Source organism: Streptopelia decaocto (assembly GCF_964273445.1).
Source record: "Streptopelia decaocto genome assembly, chromosome: 3".
Classification (NCBI taxonomy): Eukaryota; Metazoa; Chordata; class Aves; order Columbiformes; family Columbidae; genus Streptopelia; species Streptopelia decaocto.
Genome location: NC_138656.1, coordinates 57,132,427 through 57,156,749, shown reverse-complemented (window position 1 = coordinate 57,156,749; position 24,323 = coordinate 57,132,427). Strand labels below are relative to the sequence as shown.

The following is a 24,323-nucleotide window of genomic DNA, read 5'->3' as shown; positions in this document are numbered from 1 at the left end:
TTTTTGATCAAAAACTACCCCCTCTCAACAAAAAGAGAAAAAAAAGTCATACAACAGACCTTCATACCTCACCAACACCTTCAAATGTCCCCTTTTATTCAGCTGAGTACAAGACTTCAATTGGTTCCTTGCAATACTACCTGCCATACAGTCAGATGTACTGCTACTTTTCTTGATTTTTATCATAGACAAAAGATTTAGAAGCTGACCAACAGATACCATAAAACCAAGAATTTTAAACCACAGTTGTGAAAACAAATTACAAAACTCACTAGTGCACTTTGAATGAGTATCTGTTCAGAAGGTTCTTTTGTTATCAGATTCTGCACCTCAAAATTAAAGGCAGGGGGGAAGGAGAGAGAGAGAGAGAGGGGGAGAAGGAGGGGGGGAGGGGAAAGGAGAGAGAGAAAGAGGGGGAAGGAGAGAGGGTTTTTTTTAGAAAACTTTTGCCAGGTGAAGAAAATGAGAGCAAGCTAACACTGCTCATAGTGCTCCACTATTCTTACCAAAGTGAGGCACTCGTAAGTGGAAATAAGAAAATGTTTCATGGAGAAATTAATAAAAATAAGTAAAAACATACATAAGATTATTTTGAAAATAAACAGAATGGAATCATCTGACCTAGCTATAGATTTTCCTAAAATTCCACATACATTTTTACTCTCAATTTGAGAATTATAAACTGCACTTAGTTTATGGTAGTTTACACTCATAAAAAGCTGAATATGCAGACCAAAGTACTATATTCTACATGTGTATTAGCTCATATCACCTCCATACAAAAAAACCCCAACCACACCAAACCACCACCAGCAAAATAATAACAATAAAAAGAAAATCAAATTTTGACTGGAGGGTTTATAGTTCCTGTTAGGACAAAATGACAGGAATGTCTTAAAATACCTGAGAGCTAAAGTCAGCACAGAACTGGTTTTATTTGCTTATTTATGGGACTTTTAAATCTACTAAGGGCCAAGATGGCATCAATTTTAAAATATAAGAACAGGATGCATAGGGAAAAAAAAAAAAAAGGCATTTCCCCTCTCAATAGTCAATGAGTTTTCCACCACTCAGAGACCAGTTCCAGCTCTCCTCCAGAAGGCTCTGCAGAACAGAGGTTTATGTACATTTGAAACACTTAGAAATTCACCTGAGATGACAATCGGCCCTGTGGAAAGCACTCCTTCAAAAAATCAGATGCTTAAAAATACGTATATGATTTATTGTATCAGAACACCAATTCAGGCCTATGCTGACAGATATGGATCAAATTAAGATTTGGAAGTTGCTGTTGAGGACATGTAAAATGCATTCTGAATTTGGTAGCATAGGTTTGAAAATTAGAAATATGATCTTTAACCGAAGTGAGAAAAGTCTGGATTATTTACAGACCCTCCCTTAATTTGCATTCCATTCTCAGAGGCACCTGAATATTTTGAATTTTAGGGTTTGATCACTGCTAAACCACTTTACCAGAATTTAAGGAAAAAAGTAATATCTAGTGACTTGGGACACAGCTGAGATTAAAAGTCAAAGAAAACGAGGTTATCATTTACATTTTGCAGTCAGTAAATTTTTACTGTTGGTCACAAAACGCCTCCCTGCAGAAACTCTACATATACTTCAGCATCTAAATAAGTTGCGTTACTATATGGAATTTGGGAAAAAATGTAAAAACTCTGTTAAAACACAGGAGCCAATGCCAGTCTGATCTGTTGTGTGCTACTACTTATATCAGCTTAAGCAGCTAGTTCAAATACTGAGAAACATTACGTAGTTTTAATAAAGATTTCAATTTGGAGTCAAAAGAACTTGCAGCATGGCACTGAGTTTTTATGTCACATTCTTTTATGAAAAGCAAAACGGCAGAATTAAAGGGTTGGCTTCAGGTACCATCCACATAGGCAGGAAGCAGAGACAGGGTTACTCTTTCTCACCACAGGGACTACAGTATTAACTCATTACGTGGACATCTTAATGGTTGTCTCCTCCTCAGGAAAATACACCAGCCTCTCCTGTTGACCTTTGACTGCTCATGGAAGAGAAATCTCTGATACTCACGATAGCAAAGACAGAAATCCCCACTTCCAGCAAAACACCTTGGCTGCTGGACTATAAAGTCATTTACTGTCTTTCTTCTTGATAGTTCAGATTCATAACTACATTATTCGAGATAAAGCAAAACAGCTTCAACCGATGAGCATGCCACAAAAATAATCTATAATACAAGATGACAGCCGCTCTCTAGAGAGGAGCTGGGCCTCTATTGTACATGCAGCACATGAACTATCTAAACACTGAGCACTGCAATAAGATGAGAAGTATGTCTTTCCTGCGGCCAGTTTTATTTCTCTAGTCTCAGTTCTGTCTTATATTTTGTTTGAGCTGAAAAGCCATCTGCAGCCTTGAATATAAAACTATTTTGGATTTAAAAAGTGAAAATTAACAAATATTAATAGCAAAACTTTAGCAAATATTAATCCATTAAGCTTTCTCTGGAACTGCTTTGGTGTAAGATGACCAAATTCAGCTTAATGTATATATGTTAACAGTTGTATAAATAAAGGAAAATCACTGTTAATTTAAATAAAACAGTTCAGAGTGAAAAGACAAAAATGAACAATTATCAAACTAGTAGTAGAGTCAAGGTTCCTAAATTCTCCTAAATTCATGTAATATCTGTTAGATATGCAAGAATTCAATTAACTTTCAAATCGCCCAACATGCAAAAGCTAGCTACTAGAAATTTTTTCTTGTTAGAAGTTATTAACTGCAGTGGCAAAGGTTTAAAAAGCAGATAAACAAATCTACTTCAATTTTAGATGTTGAGCTTAAATATATTTTATGGGATCTCATCACTAACTTAGTGTAACCACAATTTACCAAATTATCTCTTTATTACTAAAGAAAAACTTAATTAAAGCTTCTAATGGGCAGTGAAACACAATATTACTTCTGGGGGGTAAATCCAAGCAATCAGAAAGAATATTTTTTTTCATCAATAATCATATGGTTTCATTTTCATACTTTTCATACTCTTACCTTGGAGAGAGGGGCCCACAGAGTGCAGCACAGCAATTAGTAAAGATGTTGCCATAACTGTACGGATTATAGTTCTCTTTACCTCTTTTATTTGACCATGATCCTTTAATCTGAAGCGATATGAACAAGATGCATCACATATAATACAATACAGAATATGGCTGAGACAAATTAATGGTTTCCAAAGCAGCAACATGCTACTTACATCAGATGCAGACCAGAGAAAACCCATGATCACACTTTCCAAATAGCTTAGAGCTTTGGGCTCTTATGAAAGGCTGGGCCCTAAAATCTTACAAGCAAGCACATGCTTTACCTCCATAGATTTAGACAACCCAAAATCTCAAAGGACCAATATAATCATAGTAGGAATTTCAGCATCTAAACATAATGGTCTGAGCTGAATTTTACAAATATTATGGTATGCTTTACAGAAGAGGTTCAATTGCAACAACCATTAAAGTCAGCCATAGAGGACTTCTTTTCCATACTCTTGGGTAAGTTCTCAAGCTGCACAATACCACACATTATCTTTCCTAATGCCCACAAATGGTTCTAAAATATTATAAAGCAACTGCGGTCATTACTACCTTTTAGCCCATATTGTGTGGGGCTATTTTTAGCCAGTCTTGCTTTTCTGTTTGTGGAATACTTCAGAGGGTGACTAAAATGCCTCACTGTATTCAACTGGAAATGCATGCTTTACATGACATTACTGAAGAGTCTATTTGAAATTCAGACGTGTTACACTGCTGCAGTTCCCTGCTCTCTGCCTTTCACCAATCCAAAACAGACACTTATTTGAGGGAAGGGGGGGATGCTGGAAGCACACTGGGTCCATCTAGAGAGATGATGTTGGCTTAAACCTAATAACTGAGGAATACCAGAGTATCTCATCTGTCTTATTAATGAGGTAGATTTCTTCAAAGTCAGGCTAGTTGCTTGGATACTTGATGCTGAGGCACAATTCACTCTGAGCCTGCTTGCTAAGTTTTTTCTGGTTAATTGCTGTTTATTGTAAAACTTAATTTTAACCGTAACCTTAAAATTACAAAACATGAGTTTGACAGTCCCAAAGATGCTACTTTTACATTTGCCAGATACCTATGAAAAAGGTACAACAAAAAATTACAATAATTTTAAACTTGCAGTAATTTGTTAGATGACTTGCCAAATTCCAGCAAGCTTTTTATACCATTAGCTGCCTAGCTATTTTTATTCTCTCATTCATTTTTTATTTCTCCTTTTAGTTAGGGGAGGACACATGAAGCTTCCACACACAGTTAAACACAGTTTCACATCAAAATAAGGGAAACCTACATGCAAAATAGGGCAATTGTAGAAATTACGAAGTTGACCTTTAAATTAATCATATACTCTTTGCCAGAAGTTTTAGACCTCAGACTGGCAACAAAATTTCAAAGGAAAAAATAAAGGATGTCATTTTTGTTTTGAGAATTCAACATACTTTGCAATTTTTATATTAAGCTGTTATTGAGTCAAAGAATATTTAGGACTTCCAGTAAAAAAGAGATACTGAAAAATATTTAGTAATTTCCTACTGTATAAAATATACTTGCTTGTCTTCTCTCTTCTATATTTTCCTTTTTTAAGATACAGATGCTGTGGGTGTAAATCATGATGGACACACTACGTAACAAGCGCATCTTCAAACCACAAAAAATAGTGTCCACAAGATCTCCTCTGGTATTTTGAATCAAGCATGACCATGTTACTTCCTTTTTTCCTACTGAGGCATTCACAAAATTATGCAGAGAGCTATAACTTCTCCAAGAATAACAGAGAAAAACTGCATACAATTAGAATGAATAATTTCCTCCTTATTACTGTTTAGAAACATACATGTAGACATACACTATGAACTTACATCTTCATTTGTTGTTTGATTGGAGCTGATCAAATATGTGTGAAAACCTGAGAGGCCCACAATGGACCATACTGAGAAAAAACACACCACAGCTTCCAGCACAGTGATTGAAAGTCAAGGAAATATATGCAAATGGCAAAAAGAAATATACATCCAATAACATGTAGTTACAATCACAAAACTCAGGGTAGCCAGCTTATAGTCCACAAGTCCCTTGAGATCTCTGGGTACTTCAAAGGGGTCAGCAAAAATTAAACTCAGAAAAGCAAGCCTATTGTCAGGAGGCTTTAGTGTACAGGCCACTGAATAGAATCTATACCAGCAAATATTGAAGTCTCTGCAAACAGAAAAAGGCCATAAACTACTGGTGAGTGGTTCTGCTCTTAATTGCTGAAATTCAAATTTTCATGTTCACCCTATAGAAGTCATCACACTTGTTGATAAGTAACAGTAAATAACACTTCTGGTGGGGTGAGGGGAAGATCAGACGCAAGAGAGGTAACCCAAGGCCAGCTGAATGGCAAAGACTGAACAGGTATCTTTGTACAAATATTTAGTGCACAATGAGAGTCTTGTATGAGGACTAAAGGTTCTAGATGTGTGCTTATAAATATAGTGACAACAACTGAGTAAACTGCATCTCAGTCATATGTTCTAACTGGTACACTCTCCTGTCTTTCTGTTGTTACTGAAGTCAAGATTCTGATAGGGATCCTAACACTAGCAGCAAAGTGCACTACTCTGAGTAAAATACAAAGTCTACTTGCTCTCTCAAGTCCCTCTAATAACTGGGTATAGTCTACATTACAACTGTGGGGGTGCCTGAATGGCCCAGATTTTGCAAATGGCCCAGATAACAACTGTTAAAACTGCGAGTGTAAATAGTTGGAGTGAGGTTGAATACTCAACACTGAGCAGCATTTGCCAAAACTTATTATGTTAAAGAGGAAGATTGTTAACTCCCAACTCACTGTGCTGCTATTAAGAGTAGCCGAGCAACTACAAGAAGACTTTTTGAATGAGACATCAGCCTGAAGTGTAAGAAAAATCACAAAAAGTAGCAGATGAGAACTTGAAGTGGGAACAGCAACAGTCAAAATTTGGTTTGGTACAGTCACAAGTCACTCCGCTGGCATCTGCCTGGCCCAGAGCACCTTCCCTTCTCCAACACTGTTAACAGTCTGCACCCAGACAGCAGACTGCCGGTATGGGCTGCAGCATATAGGGCCTTGCACCTGTGGTTCACATATGTGAGCACCGGGAGTGCTTTCTCACCTGCGTGTGGTAGGGAGCAGCACAGGGATACGTATAGCAAGAGCACCCACATCTCCTAGAGAGCAGCAAAGGTGGGTACATGTACACGTGTGTGCACACTACAACTTCTGGGTGTTCAGGTACAGAACAGTTTTTAGACATTTGTGTGTTTATTAACATTCCTTCAGTGTCTAATATAGAATTTATCTTTTCTATTACTGATATTGACCCTGAGTATACAATTATCCAGCAATCAGAGATCTATATATTAATGATTATATTTTATATAATGATATAATGATTATATCTTAATGAATGTCCTGATTTGGTTTGAACTACATCAACTGAGTGGTTTTGCACTGCAAGACCAACCTTTATTCTAATTTCCCCCATCTGCAACAATGTAGATTAAAAGCACAGGCCTACATTCCTTGGGGTAGTACAAAATTTAAAAACCAGACTGCACTATTAGGTTTACTGTTACTTTTAAGCTTGCATCTTTCACTCCTTTTTTCACTTTCAAAATACCTGTGTTTTCACTCCTTATAAACTGCATAACCCAAATGCCATAAAAAAGGAACCAGACTTTAGAAAGTGAGATTTATATACTAGGGAAGTCAGTCAGCACTCAGTGTTGCATAATGACTACAGTTTATATCATTCCTTTAGCTCTAAAGGACTCATCATCTCAGCAATAAGACAAAGTTGCCTCTAAACGTTATATAATCAAGCATAAAGAGCAACTTTCTACAGAAGGCTTCCTGACATAGTTCTTTCTTTATACTTATTTATATTTACACACAATAGCCATGAACTCAGAATACATCTGCTTTGAGACTTATTTCCTACAACACTTCAATAGTAAATTCTTTTTACAGAACATGAATCAACGGCAGAAAAGGCTTTGGTTCCTAGAAAAATAGATATAAGAAATCAGTAGGAAAAAGACAATGCGAAAAGAATAGGATAAAAATAATCTGTGTATTAACTGTATGCCAACCTTTAGTGAAGTCAGTTTCCAAGACAATATAAACTCAATATCTTGCAGACCAAGGACGCGGCCTTAAAACATATGAAAACATCCTTATCACTGAACCTATCAACAGAAGAGAAATATGACAGCTCTTAGCCATTATACAGAGACACAGACTGGAAAATGCATGGATGGACAAAAGTATTTGCGATAAATAATCCTAATATTAGTTAACAGCAGAGTCTTGTACTGCAGGTCTGCTCTCACCTAATGAATTGGGAAATATCTGTGTTATCTGTATAACTTCCCCTAGAATGTCCTTCACTCAGAGTGGTTAATAAAGCCAAAAAAGAGACATTTGCTTTCTGGGCAAATTTGCTCCAAAAGCAGCAGGATGACCAAAGTGCCTTGCTGAGCAGCGTATTCACTACTCTTTCCCTCTCTTCTCCTCCTCAGACGATGTGGAGTCAAACCAACACAAGACAGGAACTCAGTCTCAGTTGACTGTGCAACAACCACAGCGAAAGCAAAGAGAATGAAGGAGGATGGATGAGGAAGCAACTGTTGTCAGCAGAGGGTTCAGAAAGGTGTAAAGAAGGAAACAGCCCCAAAACATAACACACAATGCAAGTCCACCTAACTGGGCTTTGAGAGGGTAGAAATTGTAAGGGAGGCGGCGGATGAGTACTGTTGGGTAGAATCGACACACCAAGACTAATCGGAAGAATCACCAGGTCAGACAAGGGGAACCTGAGAGGGGTAAGGGCTCCCTGCAACCTCAGCACACCACTGACAGGATGTTCCTTGTCAAGATCATACTCAAATGGGTCCTGAAATGTGAGTTTTTCCCTCCACATGGTAATTCCTACTAGGGAGAAAAAAAAAAAAAAAAAAAAGGAATTCCCTTGAGTTCAAGGCCTGTTTCAGTTCCCCACTGAAATGGACTTATTTCCCCAAGAAAGAGACTTCTTTCAGTTCCCCAGTCCAAAATCCAAAAAGATCTCTAGAACAGCAGGGGTGGTTTCTGTTAGATTAACATGACACCATTAATTAAACTTGAGTCTCTTAATTAAAAACCAAACACAAAAAAGCAATATATTCTCAACATAAAGCATAGCTTACTAGCATATGGTATAACACACCTTTGGTATCTTACACAGCATTATTAGCAAGATAGAAATGGCAATGTTCTCTGTGCCTGAATTGACTGGCTTGCTCTAAAGTAGCATGCCCAACACCATTTGGACAATTTCATTTTTTACTGTTAGGAATTGTAACCAAGCTATTACATTGTCCAACATATCACTACCAAACCAGCCATTTCTACAACATGCACAACTGAGCCTTTTAAAGCAGCACATCACTAAATACAAGTTATGAATAAGCAATCCATTGTTCAGATGCATAATTAATTACCTTTGATTTAAGGACAATTGAAATCTATTATCAGTTTGAAAATAGTTTGAAATAATCATCTTTTGTAACAAGTGATTGTAATTACTTTAATCGGAAGCTATTGTGCTATTTAGAACAGTTTGTTTAAGCTTTGTAAAATTATTTTGACCAAAATATTCTGAAGAGTGGGTTTGTTTAGAAAGGGAGTTTACAGCTCAGTGACATTACCTGACAAGCACACACACACAAAAAAAGGTATCTGCAGAATTTGGAGAATTTGACACTTAGAAAAACTACCTGGAAAGAGAGGTCTGTCTTTACGTATAACTCTGAATGACAGAGTAAGAGTTTGTTCTTCCTATTCTTCTCTGGAAAAGAGCAAACTGTGTGAGGCACAATGGACAAAAGACTTTTCCTTGGCACAAGTACAGGAAAGAATTATTTTATAGTATCTTTGTGAGAGTTGTAAACTGCTTGTTCAGACACAAGCCATTCAAAACACACACACAAGGAGAGGGAAGCTTAAAGTCTGTGCAGAAATATAAAGAAGAAGCTAAACAGATGTCAGCTTCCTATTTTTTCTATTATGTTAGCTACTTTCAGACAGAAGAAGCCTTTAAAGATCATCTAGTTCCAACCTCACTGCCATGGGCAGGGACACCTTCCACTGGACCAGGCTGCTCAAAGCCCCGTCCAGCCTGGCCTTGAACACTCCCAGGGATGGGGCATCCACAGCTTCTCTGGGCAGCTTGTTCCTGTGCCTCACCACCCTCATTGTAAAAACTTTCTTTGCTATAGCCAACCTAAATCTACCCTTTCAGTTTAAAACTGTTGCCCTGTCACTACAGGTCCTGGTAAAAAGTCTCTCTATCTTTCTTATGAAACCCCTTTATGTATTGAAAGACCAAGAGGTCTCCCCAGAGTCTTCTCTTCTCCAGGCTGAACAACAGTAGTCCCTGTGTATGTATGTGTATACTTTAATGTAACTAAACAGAAGTTGATGTTTGAAAAGTAGTTCTCTAAAATGAGGAAATGAACATAAGAATACTTTCAGGAATTGAACTCTGCAGGGGCAGCTTATGGTTTCTCCATAAGGTTATGGTGCTCCACAATCTACTTTTTCTATCCTGACAAGATCGGCCATTTTGGATACTATCTGTTGTAAAAGCAGAAGAATTATTGAATATTTTAAACAAAACCATAGCATGGGTAAAGTATGATATATATTTATGAATTCCACCACAAATGTATGGAGTGTATTTCCACTACACAGGGAAACGACACTTTTGACAAAAATACTACTCTGCAAAAGAAGAATAAAAAAAACACCGCAGGCTATAGTCTCTTGTCTACCTCCAACATGTGTTGATAAATCCTACTGTGCAGGAAGTGATGAAATCATTAACTGATGAAATCCCAAATGCACATAGCCAACAACAGCAAGAAAACAAGCAAAACCACATCTCAGATGTTATTTTGCAAGAAGATCTACAATTCGTTTCAGTGAAAGGATATCTTGCTGGACTGTCCTTCAGCGCATTGAGGAACCCTGTTTGTTGAGAACCTGTAGAAACAGAACCCAAAAATACCAGCTGAGTAGGAAACTGGATTGCAGGCTGTTTTTACCATAGTTAACACAACTAATATTTGAAGATCAACTGAATAATCATAGAATAGATTTACTAATATGAATCTGAGAATATGTTGCTCAGCAGCAACATCAGAAAAAAACCTTGGGTAAGTTATCAGGTCTAACATCTGCAGGATATTTTCCCACTCATACCAAGCTGATACACGCATACTTTCCCATGAACAAGATTTCTGATTATTCTTGTTCTTTTCAGACGTCATACAAAACCAAAATTATAAGCTACTTTTTTATTTTGAAATACTATTTTTCAAAGCTACTTTTTGATTTGGAAAACTTATTCTATAAACCCAGATTCTCAGCTCATCTCAGATTCTCCTTTGTTCTGGAAGCAGTCAAAGTTCTCTAGGCTCTAATCCTGCTCCTACTGCACCTGTACAGAAGGCTTTTCTAATAGGTCCTTGTCACATCTGGACAAATGAGGGAATATCTACTACCTGAAATGAGCTCAAGAGCAACATGATTCAATGAATTCGAGATGCAGAAGCATCCACTGGAGTTCCACAACCATGAGATATTAATCAAAAAGGGTAATTTGACAATTTGCTGATTGCAACAAATTAATTATTTTGTAGAAACGGACTCAATATCACATAGCTATAGGCACACTGTTTGCATTTTACTGTATAATTTAAATTATTTAAATGCATCCCACAACAAAAAAAATTCCCCTTAACTGAATTCTTCTGAAGATTTGTATGAAGAGAAATGAATCTTGTATTGAAAACAAAAAATAAAAAGGTATACGTGTTTGTATACACATATGTATCCCTAGATCTGCCTCATCAATTTTACAGTTTGCCAAAAACTTAAATTTACTTACCTTTTATTTCTGAGCCTTTTCAGACTCTCATAACTGGTTTTTAGCCTCCAGGCACAAGACTAATGGAACTTCCCCTACCTTCTTACTATTTTTAGGATCCTTAAGGGCAATGAGAGCAGGTAGGTGTGATCTCTATTCCCTACTGCTGGTCATACTCTTCCAAGCAGTTCCCAAAATATCAGAAGGGGAAGGTTCCTCACTGCAACAAACAGTTGAAATACTGATGCCTCAAAAAGTGCTGAGTAACGTTGTGAATCTCAACACAAACACTAGTACTGAAAATGTGTTGAGCTTCAGGAAACTGAAGAAAATCAATTGCAAGGCAATTCCTCAAAAGTATCTTATTTACAAATTAATTTTATCATCTTCAATAATATTATGTGCACATATTCTTAATCCTGAAAAGGGCAAATTTCCAATGAATGCCTCAGACTACAAAAAGACAAGAAGTTAAGATGCATCTCATATCTTTTCACCAATTAGGCCCACCAAAAATTATAAAAACACCAGCTTGCAAGATATATTAAAAAATGTGTCTAAATAGATTTGAAAAAACAAATAAAACAGGTTCCCCATGTAATCAACAAGGTCAGAGAAGGAACTTCTCAATTAGCATGAACCATAAAGGATTTTATAAAATTTTTTGAATGTCAATGCCTACAAGTTGCTATAAATATCTCTTAGTCCCTTCCTAAAAGAATATTGTCAGACAACTATCAGTCTAACACAGGGTATCTAGAATAACGGTAATCCTTGTAGGATCTTATTTGGGTAAGCTAAGAACAGAATCTGACTAAATCAGCAAGACTTCCTCTAGAATCAAGAATTTTGCCAGGAAACACTCCAGGAAAATCATAGTTGCAGATTGAAAAACTGAGACTTTATTTAGACACACCAACACAAAGCAATCTATGCCAAGTGCAAAGGTTCATACTAAGTGACTGAGAATCCTGCTTACTGCTTAGCATCAGCTGAAGAACTGCAGGGCTGCAAAACAGAACAAAAATGGCTGAGTGGTAAATATAAGAAAAGTAGATATAAGGACTTCTAGAAGCATGGTAGGCACAAAAAGAGTAGGGTGATGGATATGATTAAAAACCTTATTCGTAAATAACTCTTTTGGACACAGTCAAGATTATGGTAGATAAATTTGAAGTTGGGCTTGAAGCTCAAACATCAAGGAACTAATCACAATTCATACCTGCTCCCATTGCCTTTGAGGACCAATCTTTAGAACTAAGGAGATTTTTCCTGTCTCACCCAAGACAAACAAACCTTCATAGCAAGAATATTTTACAGCTGATATACTTAGATAATTCATCATTTAACATTTACTATGCAGTATTTGTAACACCTATACAATGCCAAAGTGCTTCTCAACCACATAGAGTCACAATTCATTTATCCGATCTTTGTCTAGTTCATACTTAGAATTAGGTATGGACACTGTAAAGTCAAAATCCTCTGGATAAATCTACTTGACATACAAAACATGAAATATATGCATAATATTTGTAATTTATATGCTGAAAACTAAAGAAAAAAGTGCACTGTAGTACTTGTGAAATAAAGGTAAGCTAGCTTCAAAAGTAGCCTTACGTTGTCAGACTAGTAATGTTTTTAACTACTGAATTCTAGCAAAGTAAGATGACAGAAAAAAAACCAAACATGCTTCCTTCTTAATTGTAAGAGGTGTGTATGTATATACTCATGTATGCCCAAATAAATGTCAAGGATTTAAGTACTAATGGAAAGTGTTCTCTTTCCAATAATTACTTTCCCCTTTTCAAACAACATGTGCATCTTTTCACTGCTCTTTCAACTGGTATTACGAATGCTGCATCTGGCAGAGAGAACAACCTGATGATCCAGACTCCTTCAAAATTAAGTGCCTCTAGTTGTTGCCCATGTGATAGATTTCTGAGCTACAGGAGAGCTGCTGAGTGCTCTTATCATTCTTTTGTGAAGCACAAATAAGAGCAGGAATTCTGCTTTTTAAAATACAGATTTTCCCTGCACAGTGTAAGCAATTTAGGAAACTGAGCACAAAGTGGCATATTTTTCAATAAAACAGTCTCTAACTATCGCCATTATCAATCTAGCTTTATAAATGTGTAATAAACAGAAATTATTACTTCTATCAGGTTTTCATTGTAACACGGAATACAAAGAAATAAAAAGATCACATTTTCAATATTACAAAAGAAATACTGTTCAAGATAATATCCTATATAATTAGAGAAAAGATAGAACACTCTTAAGCTTCCTAGTGATAATGGGTTAAAAAAAAAATCCCACAACATGCAAAAGGTCTTTAAAGACATATAACCTATCACCATAAATTGGAACATCATCATCATATAGGATCTAACAAAATTTGTCCAGTGTGCGGAAAAAAAAGACAGTACCCAAAAGAGTCTTGATAATACCCTCCTCAAACCCAATTCAGAGAACAAATAAAAATCAAACTCCTGAATATTCATCTTCACATAGCTTATCTGTTTCACTCTATTATGAATTGGTCATTCACAGAAAGTGTATGCAAATGAAAGTAACTTGTGTTAAAAATAGGGTTGAGAAAGATGTAAAACTAAACAGCAAACAACAGAAAGTGTAAAAATAGCTCTATTGCATCTCCTAGTAATTTACCCATTTGGATGGCAAGTGAGCCATGCTTACAGTTAAAATAAGCACACAGGAGTCCTTTGGGAAAAGGATACTATCTGTATTCTTAAACATACAGAATGTGTGCTGCTTTTCCAATAAATCATCCATAAAAGGACAAAAAAAATAAGAAAAGTAACACTGCGTTAAGATAAAGCCAGCACTAGATCAATGACTAACATGAGCAGGGTCTACTAGAGACTAGAATGGGACTCACTAGAGCTTGTGAAGCTTCAGAGAAAAGGCAAATAAACAAATAAATAAACCCTGAATGATCAAAAGATTAACTTAAAAATAAAAAACTTAAGCAAATGGCTACATACGTAATCTGATTTCACCAGCATACTTACGAAGGATGACGTGGGTGATAACGAATGCAAATATAAAGACTGTCAGAAAGGACAGAGATAAAATAAACATATAAAAAAATCTGTAGTTTCTTTTCCCCACACAGTTGCCTACCCAGGGACAGTGGTGATCAAACCGTTCTGAAATGAGAGGCAGAAGAAAAAAAAATGGAAAACAATTAATAAAATGCTGTTTATTTGAAAAAAAGCTCTCTGAATTCCATATTAAAACTCGTGATTTAACTGGCATTTGCAAATTAGCCGCAGAGAAATTCTTATTTAGAAAGGAAAAAATAGAAAAGAAAAAAGAAAAGAATTATTTTAATGAAACCTTGAAACTTTTAAAGAAATCAAAGCACAGCTGAGGTTGGCTCCTGTTGAACTAAGAGCACCATTGTGATAAATTGCGTAATCAGACTAATAAGCATGTATTTATACAGTCACATAGAGCAGTACCAACTCAATTGTATTCTATTTTTTTCAGAATAAGGGTTTTTTCTTCCAGTGACTCTTCTACTCAAAACTGTAGTTTTTGATGTTGTTTTATTTGTATCTGTCATGATCACACCTCCGACTTATGTCTACTATCATCTCATGCATCATGGTATATGAAATATTTACGCCCTCCCACTTCCATTTATTACTTCACTCAAAATATTCTCCATTCCAGACCATCTATTTTTCTACTTAGAGTAGACACTGCCATATAAACCCATTAAAAATTGCAAAATCATTCACATATATAATTTTTCAAATGTTAAAATTAAGATTTTTTTTTTTAATAATCTATGCAATCTTGCAGAAATTTTCTGAAAACCATATGGTATAAAAATAGGTGGATGTCATCTGAATGCTCTGTTACCCTTTGCACTATATGCTCCCTCTTCTTTTTCCTAAACCAAACCTTTTCCATTATTTCCCTGAGAAATGAGCTCGTTTGTGAGACAGAAACAGGCCAGGGTGGGTCAGACACAAGTGTCCCCAACACAGGGAAAATGCCCCAGCACTGGGAAGCAGCAGAGGGAACAGTTCTCTCTGCTTCTCCCCAGGCAGCCTGGAACCCCCTCCGCATCTCAGTACTCCGGGCAACAGAAACAGAGTGATTGTCAGACAACAAACCAGCATTTCCTAACTTTCCTTTAGAGAGATTATGCTGACAAAATGACAAAATTTAACATTTTTTTTAATCAAATCCAAGATCGTAACGTAAGACACATGCTCTCATGCTGACTCTCTTACTCTCTGATCCTTGTCCAAATCCTGTTTTGTTTTCTGTGACTTTTATGCCTCCACTGACGCACGATATCAGACTATTTGTAATTCCACATGAAAGGCGAGCTATAAAGTTGAAGTCCTTATGCCCTATGTTGAAAAAGCACATCTGTCCAAGCACACCAGTTTATTTTAGCTATGGCTTTATGTTAAAGACCTACAGTAGATGTTTTCCTTGAAGGATTTATTTAGTATTATCTTCATCTAAAAAAAAAAAAAAAAAAAGGTCGAAACAACATACACAACAGATTTCTGAGTTCACCAGACTTTCAGGGCTTTTTAAAATGGTTTTGCGTGACAGCTGCTCAGATCACATGTTTCTGCCATAAATCTGTTTCAAATTCCAATGGGGCTATTCAAGGTGAAGTTGCTGAACTTTGTTAGGATAAGGCTTCAGAAATACTTTGATTTAATGAGTACTGCTAAAAACACCAAGAACTAAACACTCTGGTATCTAAAAGGGTAGGCAGTATTACCTTCATTCAGTGCAATACAGCTGTATGCCCCAAATAAGCTGACATTGCATTTGAACAGCGCTTATTTTAACATTTGTACTTATAAATGAGTCCTTACATTCTGAAAAACACTTCACTTCATTTAATGGGTACCTAATACAACACACAAGCAAATAACACAAAGAAAAATACCTTTAAAAGAGCATGATCCTAGGGTACTTTTTTACCCTACTGACTCCGAAAAAAAAAATTATGACATGTCTTTGGAAGATGAATTCCACATATACACATTAATTCTCTTCTATGCTGACACAACAAATTATACTGACATAAAGCTCAGTTTCTAGCCAAGAAACAATATTTAGACATATGCAGACATCTATTTGATTGATTCAGATAAATGCAAACAAAACCACACACATCCCTACCTATAAACACACATACACATATATATGTGCAGTTAGCAATAGGACAAGGGGGCATGGGCTTAAACTCTGCCAGGGGAAATTTAGGCTGGATATTAGAAAGAAATTCTTTACAGAGAGAGTGGTCAGGCATTGGAATGGCCTGCCCAGGGAGGTGGTGGACTCGCCGTCCCTGGAGGTTTTTAAACTCAGATTGGACATGGCACTTAGTGCCATGATCTAGTAAACAGACTAGAGTTGGACCAAGGGTTGGACTCGATGATCTCTGAGGTCTTTTCCAACCCAGTCGATTCTGTGATTCTGTGATATACACACATATATATTCCTTACTGAAGACCAACTTGATATTTTCAGCCTACTTGTCACTCCTCTCCAATGTCTGTCTTCAAACTCTGTTGGTAAGCTGAAAGGCTCTGCTTTCTAAAACTACCTTACCAATCATTGTGAAGGTAACTACCTAAGATGCCTGCAAAGCAGAAACAGACAGAAAAGGCTAGATTTGAAAAACACTGCTACAGTGTTAAATATGAATCAACTCTAATGAAAAAGGATAAGTATTAAAGGGTTTACCTAAGTGTTACAAATGAATAAACTGGGCCTCATTTTACTCAGTCAAAATATAAAGGGATGTGACATTTATGGTATATGCCACAAAACAGTATCTTAAAAAGCAAGGGATTATTCTACTCAGCAGAACACAAATATGTAAAAAAAGATAAAAGCCTTACAGCTTGTGAACTGCTCTGCTTTTAATGCAAGAGAAAACAGCCAACCCAGACAAAATGAACACACACATACTAAGCACAAACTTCTAATGCTGTTAAGAAATATAAACTGTTCTTAAATCTAGAGCTGTTTCTTCTTCCTTTTAAAAAGACATGGCTTAATAAGTATTAGTGAGGAAATAACACAAATTTCAAGGTTCACCTCTGGTATTCCAGATGCCTGCAAACTGAACAACCAACGATTTGGAAAAGGAAGCTCTGCCTGACATCTCTATGTGTCTTGGACAATGTCAGCAGCAAAATTAAGATCTGCCTTCACTGAGAAACGAAAAACTATGGATGCTGAGAAAAACTGGGAATTCTAGACCTCGTAAGCTTAAAACGCAGAGCACATATACATACAACTGATTGTTATGAATAATAGACTGTTTAGAGGTGATGACTGCAGTTACGGTTTAAAATTATAGAGTTAGCATGCTGCTGTATTCGATCGCACATTTGTGTCAAGGTTAACATTTGAGGCAAATGAATAGAATCAAAACTTTACTAATACAAGCTCTTGTTAATAAAACGTGTATTGGAACTCCTAATGAGGGAGGAAGAAAGCTGCAAGGGCTGAAAAGTTGGGCTATGAAAGGGCTATGAAAGCACCCCATGGATAGGAAAGTTGTGACAGACCATCTGCCCGCACTCAATTTTAAGCAAAAGCAGGAAGGTATGAGATTGCAGCCATATCTGCCTAATTGAGAACTACTGCTAAACCAGTTCCCGCTTCTCCCCTCTTTGCAGTCCTGTGACAATCTCTTGCCTGTGTGTTTACAGCCCTCCATCCTTAGGCCAAGCCTGGTGTTCATTTTACCCTGTGGGGAGCTGTTTGAAAAGACAGATGAATTTAAAACTATGGTTAATTTTCTGTTGCTGAACTCCCCAGACCAGCTCCATCACACTATCAGACAAACAGCAAAGCCAGCCTAAGTGAAGCAGTGAGAACACACAGCCAGAGAAGGGATGAAACAACCTTTCAGAAGCAGGAGAAATCCAGTTTTGACTATTTTTTCCAGGGTCTGAGAACAAAAGGTGGAGCAAACAAACAAGACTGAGAAAATGTGTGAATGTTTTATAAGGTGAAGTACCAATGCAAAGAGGAGATGGGTAAATGGAGACTGAAAATGCTGCTGTGAAGACCACAGAAAACCAAACCATTGCTACAGTGCTACTCAGGAAAATGTGGATAAAACTTTCTATCCACTGTTGTTACCATTAAAAAGTATAATTTAACAATAAATTGTAAAATGAGAGACTCCCACATCTTTAACAGAAGAAATTTTAGAAAAGTGTATTTCATGTTATGAAAACCTTAATTTTCACGGAGGTAAGAAACCTCAAGAGCTGTGAGTAAACCTGCAACAGTGACTTTATTTTACTAGTCTTTCCCAAGAGATCAGCAACTTTGGATTTGGATAATAACTTCTGAGAATAACTAGCACTCCCATAACCAAATCCAAAGGGTGAGGTTTCGCAAGACAACCTGAGCCAATCTAAAAGCTCAGGAGCAGTGAGAGAGCTGGTCATGCGCGGCCTTTCCTGCCCCTTCCTCCCGCTTCCTCCTGTCATTATCTAAGCTGCTGATGGATCAGGTCAGTTCCCTGAACTGCTGGGAATGAAAAAATGGAATTATTTCATTCGTTGCTTAGTGAGAAAAACTGACATGCCAATGGCTGTGTGTTACTAAGGGCTGTGTGAACAGGCACAAAGGAGAGAATCACACAAGTGGGAGAAAAAAAAAAGAGGATGAAATTCAGATACTGTCTTCCTGGAAGCAGCAAGTTATCAGCATGACTCAGTGGTCTCATTAACACTCACCTAATAATATATGCTGACTGGATGACAGAAGAAAATACAAGTTAACGTCATTTTTCTTTTTTTTTTTTTTTTTTTTTTTTACCTTTCCTGAAAAATCTACATTTCAAAACTTTTTTAAGAAACATTAATTGCTGGATATCTCAGATCAAAACAAAACAGGGAACATTTGCCTTTTTAATTAGCAATGGTCTTACAGATGGAGAACGTTTCCTTCAGAAGCCACATTGAAGCATGCTCCTTGCTGCTCAGGACCAACCAGTCAAACCTCTACTTTTCAACAGCACAGCATGTAGACTCTTTAAATCCTAAATGTCCGGCTTCCATTTTTCAATCACTACACTCCAGGAAACAGCATACAAAATGACCTCAATGCTTTCCTTCCTCTTTCAAAACATTTAACGAAAGCTTTATAACTTACAAGGAACAAAAAAGCATTTTAACATGGAACATTGGTAGGACAGCTTGGCCCTTCAGTTTCCAGATTTTCTCATCTGTTCGCTTTGTGATCTCTATTATTATTTATGAACTGTATCCTTTTTCCTTTGCTTGACTGAGTCACTGCATGCCAACGTACATTTTCTAAAGCTTAATGTGAAGGCAGGTCTCAGAAATATCTAGGTCACATTCTAGCAGATTCCAAAGAGCACAAATTGGAATTCACTTGCTAATTCTTCTCTCCAATTCTTGCAAAGTGTTGCAGGGCAAAGACACAAACTTAAAGCATTCACCAAATATTACCATCTTTATTTTACCATGTATCCCAGGACTGGGAAGAGTCAACAGTTCGCTATTCAAATCTTGTGCCAATCAAAAAGTCACATTACAAGTCAACCGACTGGGCCAGCATTACTCAAAATTAGTTTTGATAGTAGCAGTACAACATAGGACTACAAGGCCCATTGTCCTGGATGCACAACTGGACAATTATGCAGAGATAAGGACACATCTGCACATATTTGTAATGATGACAATTACAGCTTTTTGTAGGACTATGATGTCATGATATGATCACATCTATTCAGGCTTCTTGACTTGATATTTTTTTATGACAAATGGTACTTTCAGAATTTGGTTGCTCTTGAAATATTTAGGAAAACAAATAAGGTTTTTGAAAGTCCATGTAAGGAATACTTTTTATTACAAAAAGCATTTAGTTTCTTCTAAGATATAGCAGTTCAATCCCAGTAGTCTCATGTACGCATGCACAAAAGCCAATATAACCATGACATTAAATCCTTTACTGTCTGTTCAGAATGATTGATAATATAATTAACAAAAATCTTGTATCTGATATTCATAGCATATTCATAAAAACTGTCCTTAGCTCAGATGTTCAGTTCCACTGACTTAAGTCATCACTCCTAAGAAAATTGTTTATTTAACCATATTTTGAAAAGCATTGATGGGACTTGCCATAAATTGACAACAGCAATCAAATATATGGATCAGTTTAACTTACGTAACACTCACCCATGTGACAGTCATTTCCCTGACAATGCCTTTGCTGTTGCTCTTGTGGTATGATATCAGAGTAGAAATTTATATGAAAAAAATGGTGAACAACAAAAGACTGATTTCAAGTTACATTTATATGCATGCTGATGTTATTTTAGAACATCTGTTATGGACAATGCACAATGGATCCTTTAAATTGCCAAGCTTCACTTCTTTTGTACCCTGATTCCAAATCAAAACACCCCAGCAAAACCAAATGGCACAGAACCAGCCTTCCAGCCTCAAGTTTATATTCCGGAGACACTCACCAAATGTTTACTCCAGACTACATTCTGGACACTATGCTAATCTCTACAGGTGATGCAAACTGAAAAAGCAAAGTAATATGGGGAAAGATGGGCCTCCACTAATGAAATAAATTAAACCAGTGCATGGATATTTACAACAAAGAGTCAATAAAAACAATAACACAAGGGCTACTCAACAAATAAATATTTCACTCATGATTGTCTAAATACTGTTCCAGGCAGCTAAGCTATTCGGGTGTTTTGTGTTTTTGTTTTTGTTTTATTTAAGAAAATCAGTTGTATCTTCAATAGTGGCAGACTAATATTATTCACAAAAAGAAAAGAAACATGCTTAATTTTGTTAATAAAAATAGCAACTGATTTATTAGAAAACATTCAGACATTGCCCTAGGATAGCTCACAGTAATTAAGCTATATTGTCACATACCTCACTTCTCTGCTACCTCCAATTATAAATGTTGACGAGTTAACAACAAATCCCTTTGACTGTATGCATGGTAATGGTGACATTTGCAAAGGCAGCAGCAGCAGTTTAGAACGACTGTTCTTTGATAGGCACAAAGAGTGTACAAGCAAAGGACCTTGCTGCTTAAAAATCTCTCTCTCCTACAATATCTGTTCTTGTCAATTCAGCACTTTCACATGCTGGGAAGCAAAAAACCACCAGACATTCCAAACAATGGAGGAAGAGAGTTGAAAAATCCAACTCATCCCTAGGGGAAATGTGGTGTCCCTACCAGGTATCAGCACCCACAAAGTTCATGGCTTTACTCCTCCATTTTCTACATAAAAGCTTGGGTTTTTTGGTTGTTTTTATTTTGTTTTTACACACTGTTGCTGCCTTGTATCTGCCTTTGAATTCCTTGACTATCTTTAAAATTGTTATTGCCCCTAATGTAAATATTAGTTTATTTTCTTAGGTTTCTACTTTATATATATATATATATTTTTTTTTATTATTTTTTTTTTTTTTTAATTTTTCCCTGGTAATTCATCTCTTCAGTTTTTACTCTGACATCTGAGGAATAGAACTACCCTAACAGGTACTCTGATCATCTCTGCTTTTTTTTATATGCAGAGCAATACATAAGCTGCAACCTCTCTCTGAAGTAACTTATAATACAATTATATTTTTTAAAGACATTTTCTGCCATATATCCCAGTGCTTTGGCTTAGACTTTAAAACCTCTTTGACCCACATGCTATACTTCCTGAATTTCTAAACTACACCTAGTATATAGATGGCACAATCATAAACAAATAGCATATCTGTAAGTGCTGGTGTGTATTCTGCTTGACAGTTTCTTTGGGTGCCCCAAAAAGGTAGCACCAACAAAAAGAGCCAATGCCATTTCTCACATGTAAAAACTGGGAAAAAAAACACAAGAAAAAAAAAGGACATAGCAGCTAACTTTGTAGTTTAACTGTTCAGCTAAAGAGTCACTCAAGAGACATGAAGCTGAGGTGTAACAGGTTCAAAATCAGGCCCTGAAATGAAGTGAAAATTATATTCCACTGCAGGAAATGTAAGGAAAGAAATAGGCAAAGGTCATGAAAAGGAATCAACAGCAAAAAGGGAGGCAATAAGGTAATGAAGGGAGATGCTACAGAATGGAATTAAATTCAAGTAAAGCAAAGTCCTGACATAAAGTAAATACACACTGATTATAAAGGACCACAAAGTCCTGGGAAAATAACTCTCAGAGAGTGTCAGTGTTACTAAAACCAAACAGTTACTATGCCACCTCTCAGCCTGTTTTTCAAGTAATTTGTGTTCTCCAGGCTGGAAGATGCTGGTATCTGGAGTGACTCTACAGAAGAGCTTCTCCCAGAAGACACTTGTAATTCTCACTCCTTGTCTTACATTGTACTTGTTGTATGTCACGTGTTTTAATAATTAATTCCCCACTTTAACAAAAAAAATTCACAACACTGTTGCCTAATTTGGGAAGCTACTTTTAAAATAAATTATTTTCTCCAAATTCTGCTGTTTGGCACACTGCCAGGTACACAACACATTGTATTTTCAAAATAATAAAGTAGTCCAGTCAAGATCAAAAGACAATGCCAACAATTGCCTGGCAGAAGTGCTTTACAGAAGCAACCATTTAACCAGAAAGGAGGTGTCTATTGGCTTCTAATACAGCATATTTTCTGTCAAAATTTCTGTCAAAATCTTGACACTTGTCCTCATGTTTAGAGTCTACATTAAAAAAAAAAAAAAAAAAAAAAAATCAATCAGAGTTAAAAGTGAGAGGAATCCTGTCTCCTACACAAAACAAACATTGACAGAAAATGCCAGTACGGTACATGTGCCTTCAGCCACTGGCATCCTGGTTCCCCATCTCAAAAGTTTTATATTAGGTACCAAGAAGTCCAACTAGCATCCATCAAGGGCTATTGAAAAAAAAGAAGGTAACTTCCCAGGGCTGAAGAAGGGCCATGCTGAAAATTTCCAAGAGCGTGAGAATATTCAGCAGGAAGCATCCCCGCGCACTCGCCCTCTTTCCCATTCTTCCCTAGGGACCCACTCTGGCCATGGTGGGAAAGGGGCTACTGCACAAACCAAAGCTTGGGTCTAACTCAGTGTGCCACGTGCATGGGCAATCTCTCAAAAATCATACTAAACCTTTCAAAGTTAAGTTGTGGCATCAGTTTCAAAAATCTGAGCTTTGAATCTTCTGTAAAAAAAATTAAAATCACGTTGAAAGAAATACAGTGGAACTGGAGGAGAGAATATATCGTCATCCATCAGTCACACACAAATGTACGATGTACAGATTTTGAAACAAATAAAAAGGCCATATTCTCTTGGATTAATATAAATGGTGGATCTCTTCTTCCTCCATACTGGATTTTTGACTTAATCTAAATTAGTTACTTCGCTTGGTAAGCAAAACTGTGGCCTGCCAATGCAAAGAAGGCTTTAGACGTTTAGATTATTGGACTAAGGTGATTTACTGCTTGCTAATCATCAGTGTTTCTCATTAGTCACTTGGTACCATATTTACATATATTGTTTGGAAATAGTTGGCTGCTTCTTGTTCAGCTTTTATTACAGAAATCAGATTAAACAAGACAAAAACTATTTATTAAAACCAAACAAAAAAAGTTACACAGTTGATGTTGAAATGACCAAAAATTAAATTTTAAAATGTCATTTGGTCATTTCAGAAGCAAGCCTAAGCACTGGCTTCTCACTAGAATCACACAGTGCAATCTAAACCTCTTGCCAAAACCCAGCAATAGCTAGCTTGAGCTCAGAATTTGTGTCTGCTGCAGTTATTCTTTTCTTTTTTCAAGTCTTTATGTCTTGTGTTTATGCGTACATTATTTTAAATTCATGTATAGTTTTTAAGCAACATAACAGTACACAGCAAACCCTTGAGGGGCTAACTACCAACTCCCCTTATCAAAGGCAGTTGAGGAAACAAGTCAAGAACACACCCAAGGTATCTGCCTCCGGGGACACTTATTCAACCGAATTTTTCAAGGGATTAAATAAATGCAACAAACAACATTTGCATGAAAATGCAGATTTTTTCTGGCTACTACTGTGAAAATATTGGAAAGCTAAAGGAGTTTGTAGAATTGCTATTGGTAGAACTCAAATTAGTTAGTGTTTTGGGTTTTTTTAAGCTATTTTTTAACATTTTTCTCTACATATACTACATAGCAATTTATTTTAAAAAAATAGTGGTGAAATGAAAATAAAAACAAGATTAAGTAACAGATATGCTTACTAGACAACTAGAAAGTTAGAAATAATTCAAATAACAATTACTA

The 24,323-nt window shown here is 36.5% G+C and overlaps 1 protein-coding gene across 4 annotated transcripts in view; it reads right to left on the bottom strand.

Annotated features, from left to right (window-relative positions):
- ZDHHC14 (zDHHC palmitoyltransferase 14) overlaps positions 1–24,323 on the bottom strand; it is a 108,101-nt gene that overhangs the window by 10,151 nt on the left and 73,627 nt on the right. For all 4 annotated transcript variants that reach the window (XM_082047810.1, XM_082047812.1, XM_082047811.1 and 1 more), the window contains exons 4-7: positions 14,038–14,175; positions 10,068–10,116; positions 4,931–5,033; positions 3,043–3,152 (exon numbers count right to left, since the gene is read on the bottom strand). In XM_082047810.1, coding sequence (XP_081903936.1) covers positions 3,043–3,152; positions 4,931–5,033; positions 10,068–10,116; positions 14,038–14,175 — 400 coding nt within the window. The remainder of the gene's footprint in view (positions 1–3,042; positions 3,153–4,930; positions 5,034–10,067; positions 10,117–14,037; positions 14,176–24,323) is intronic.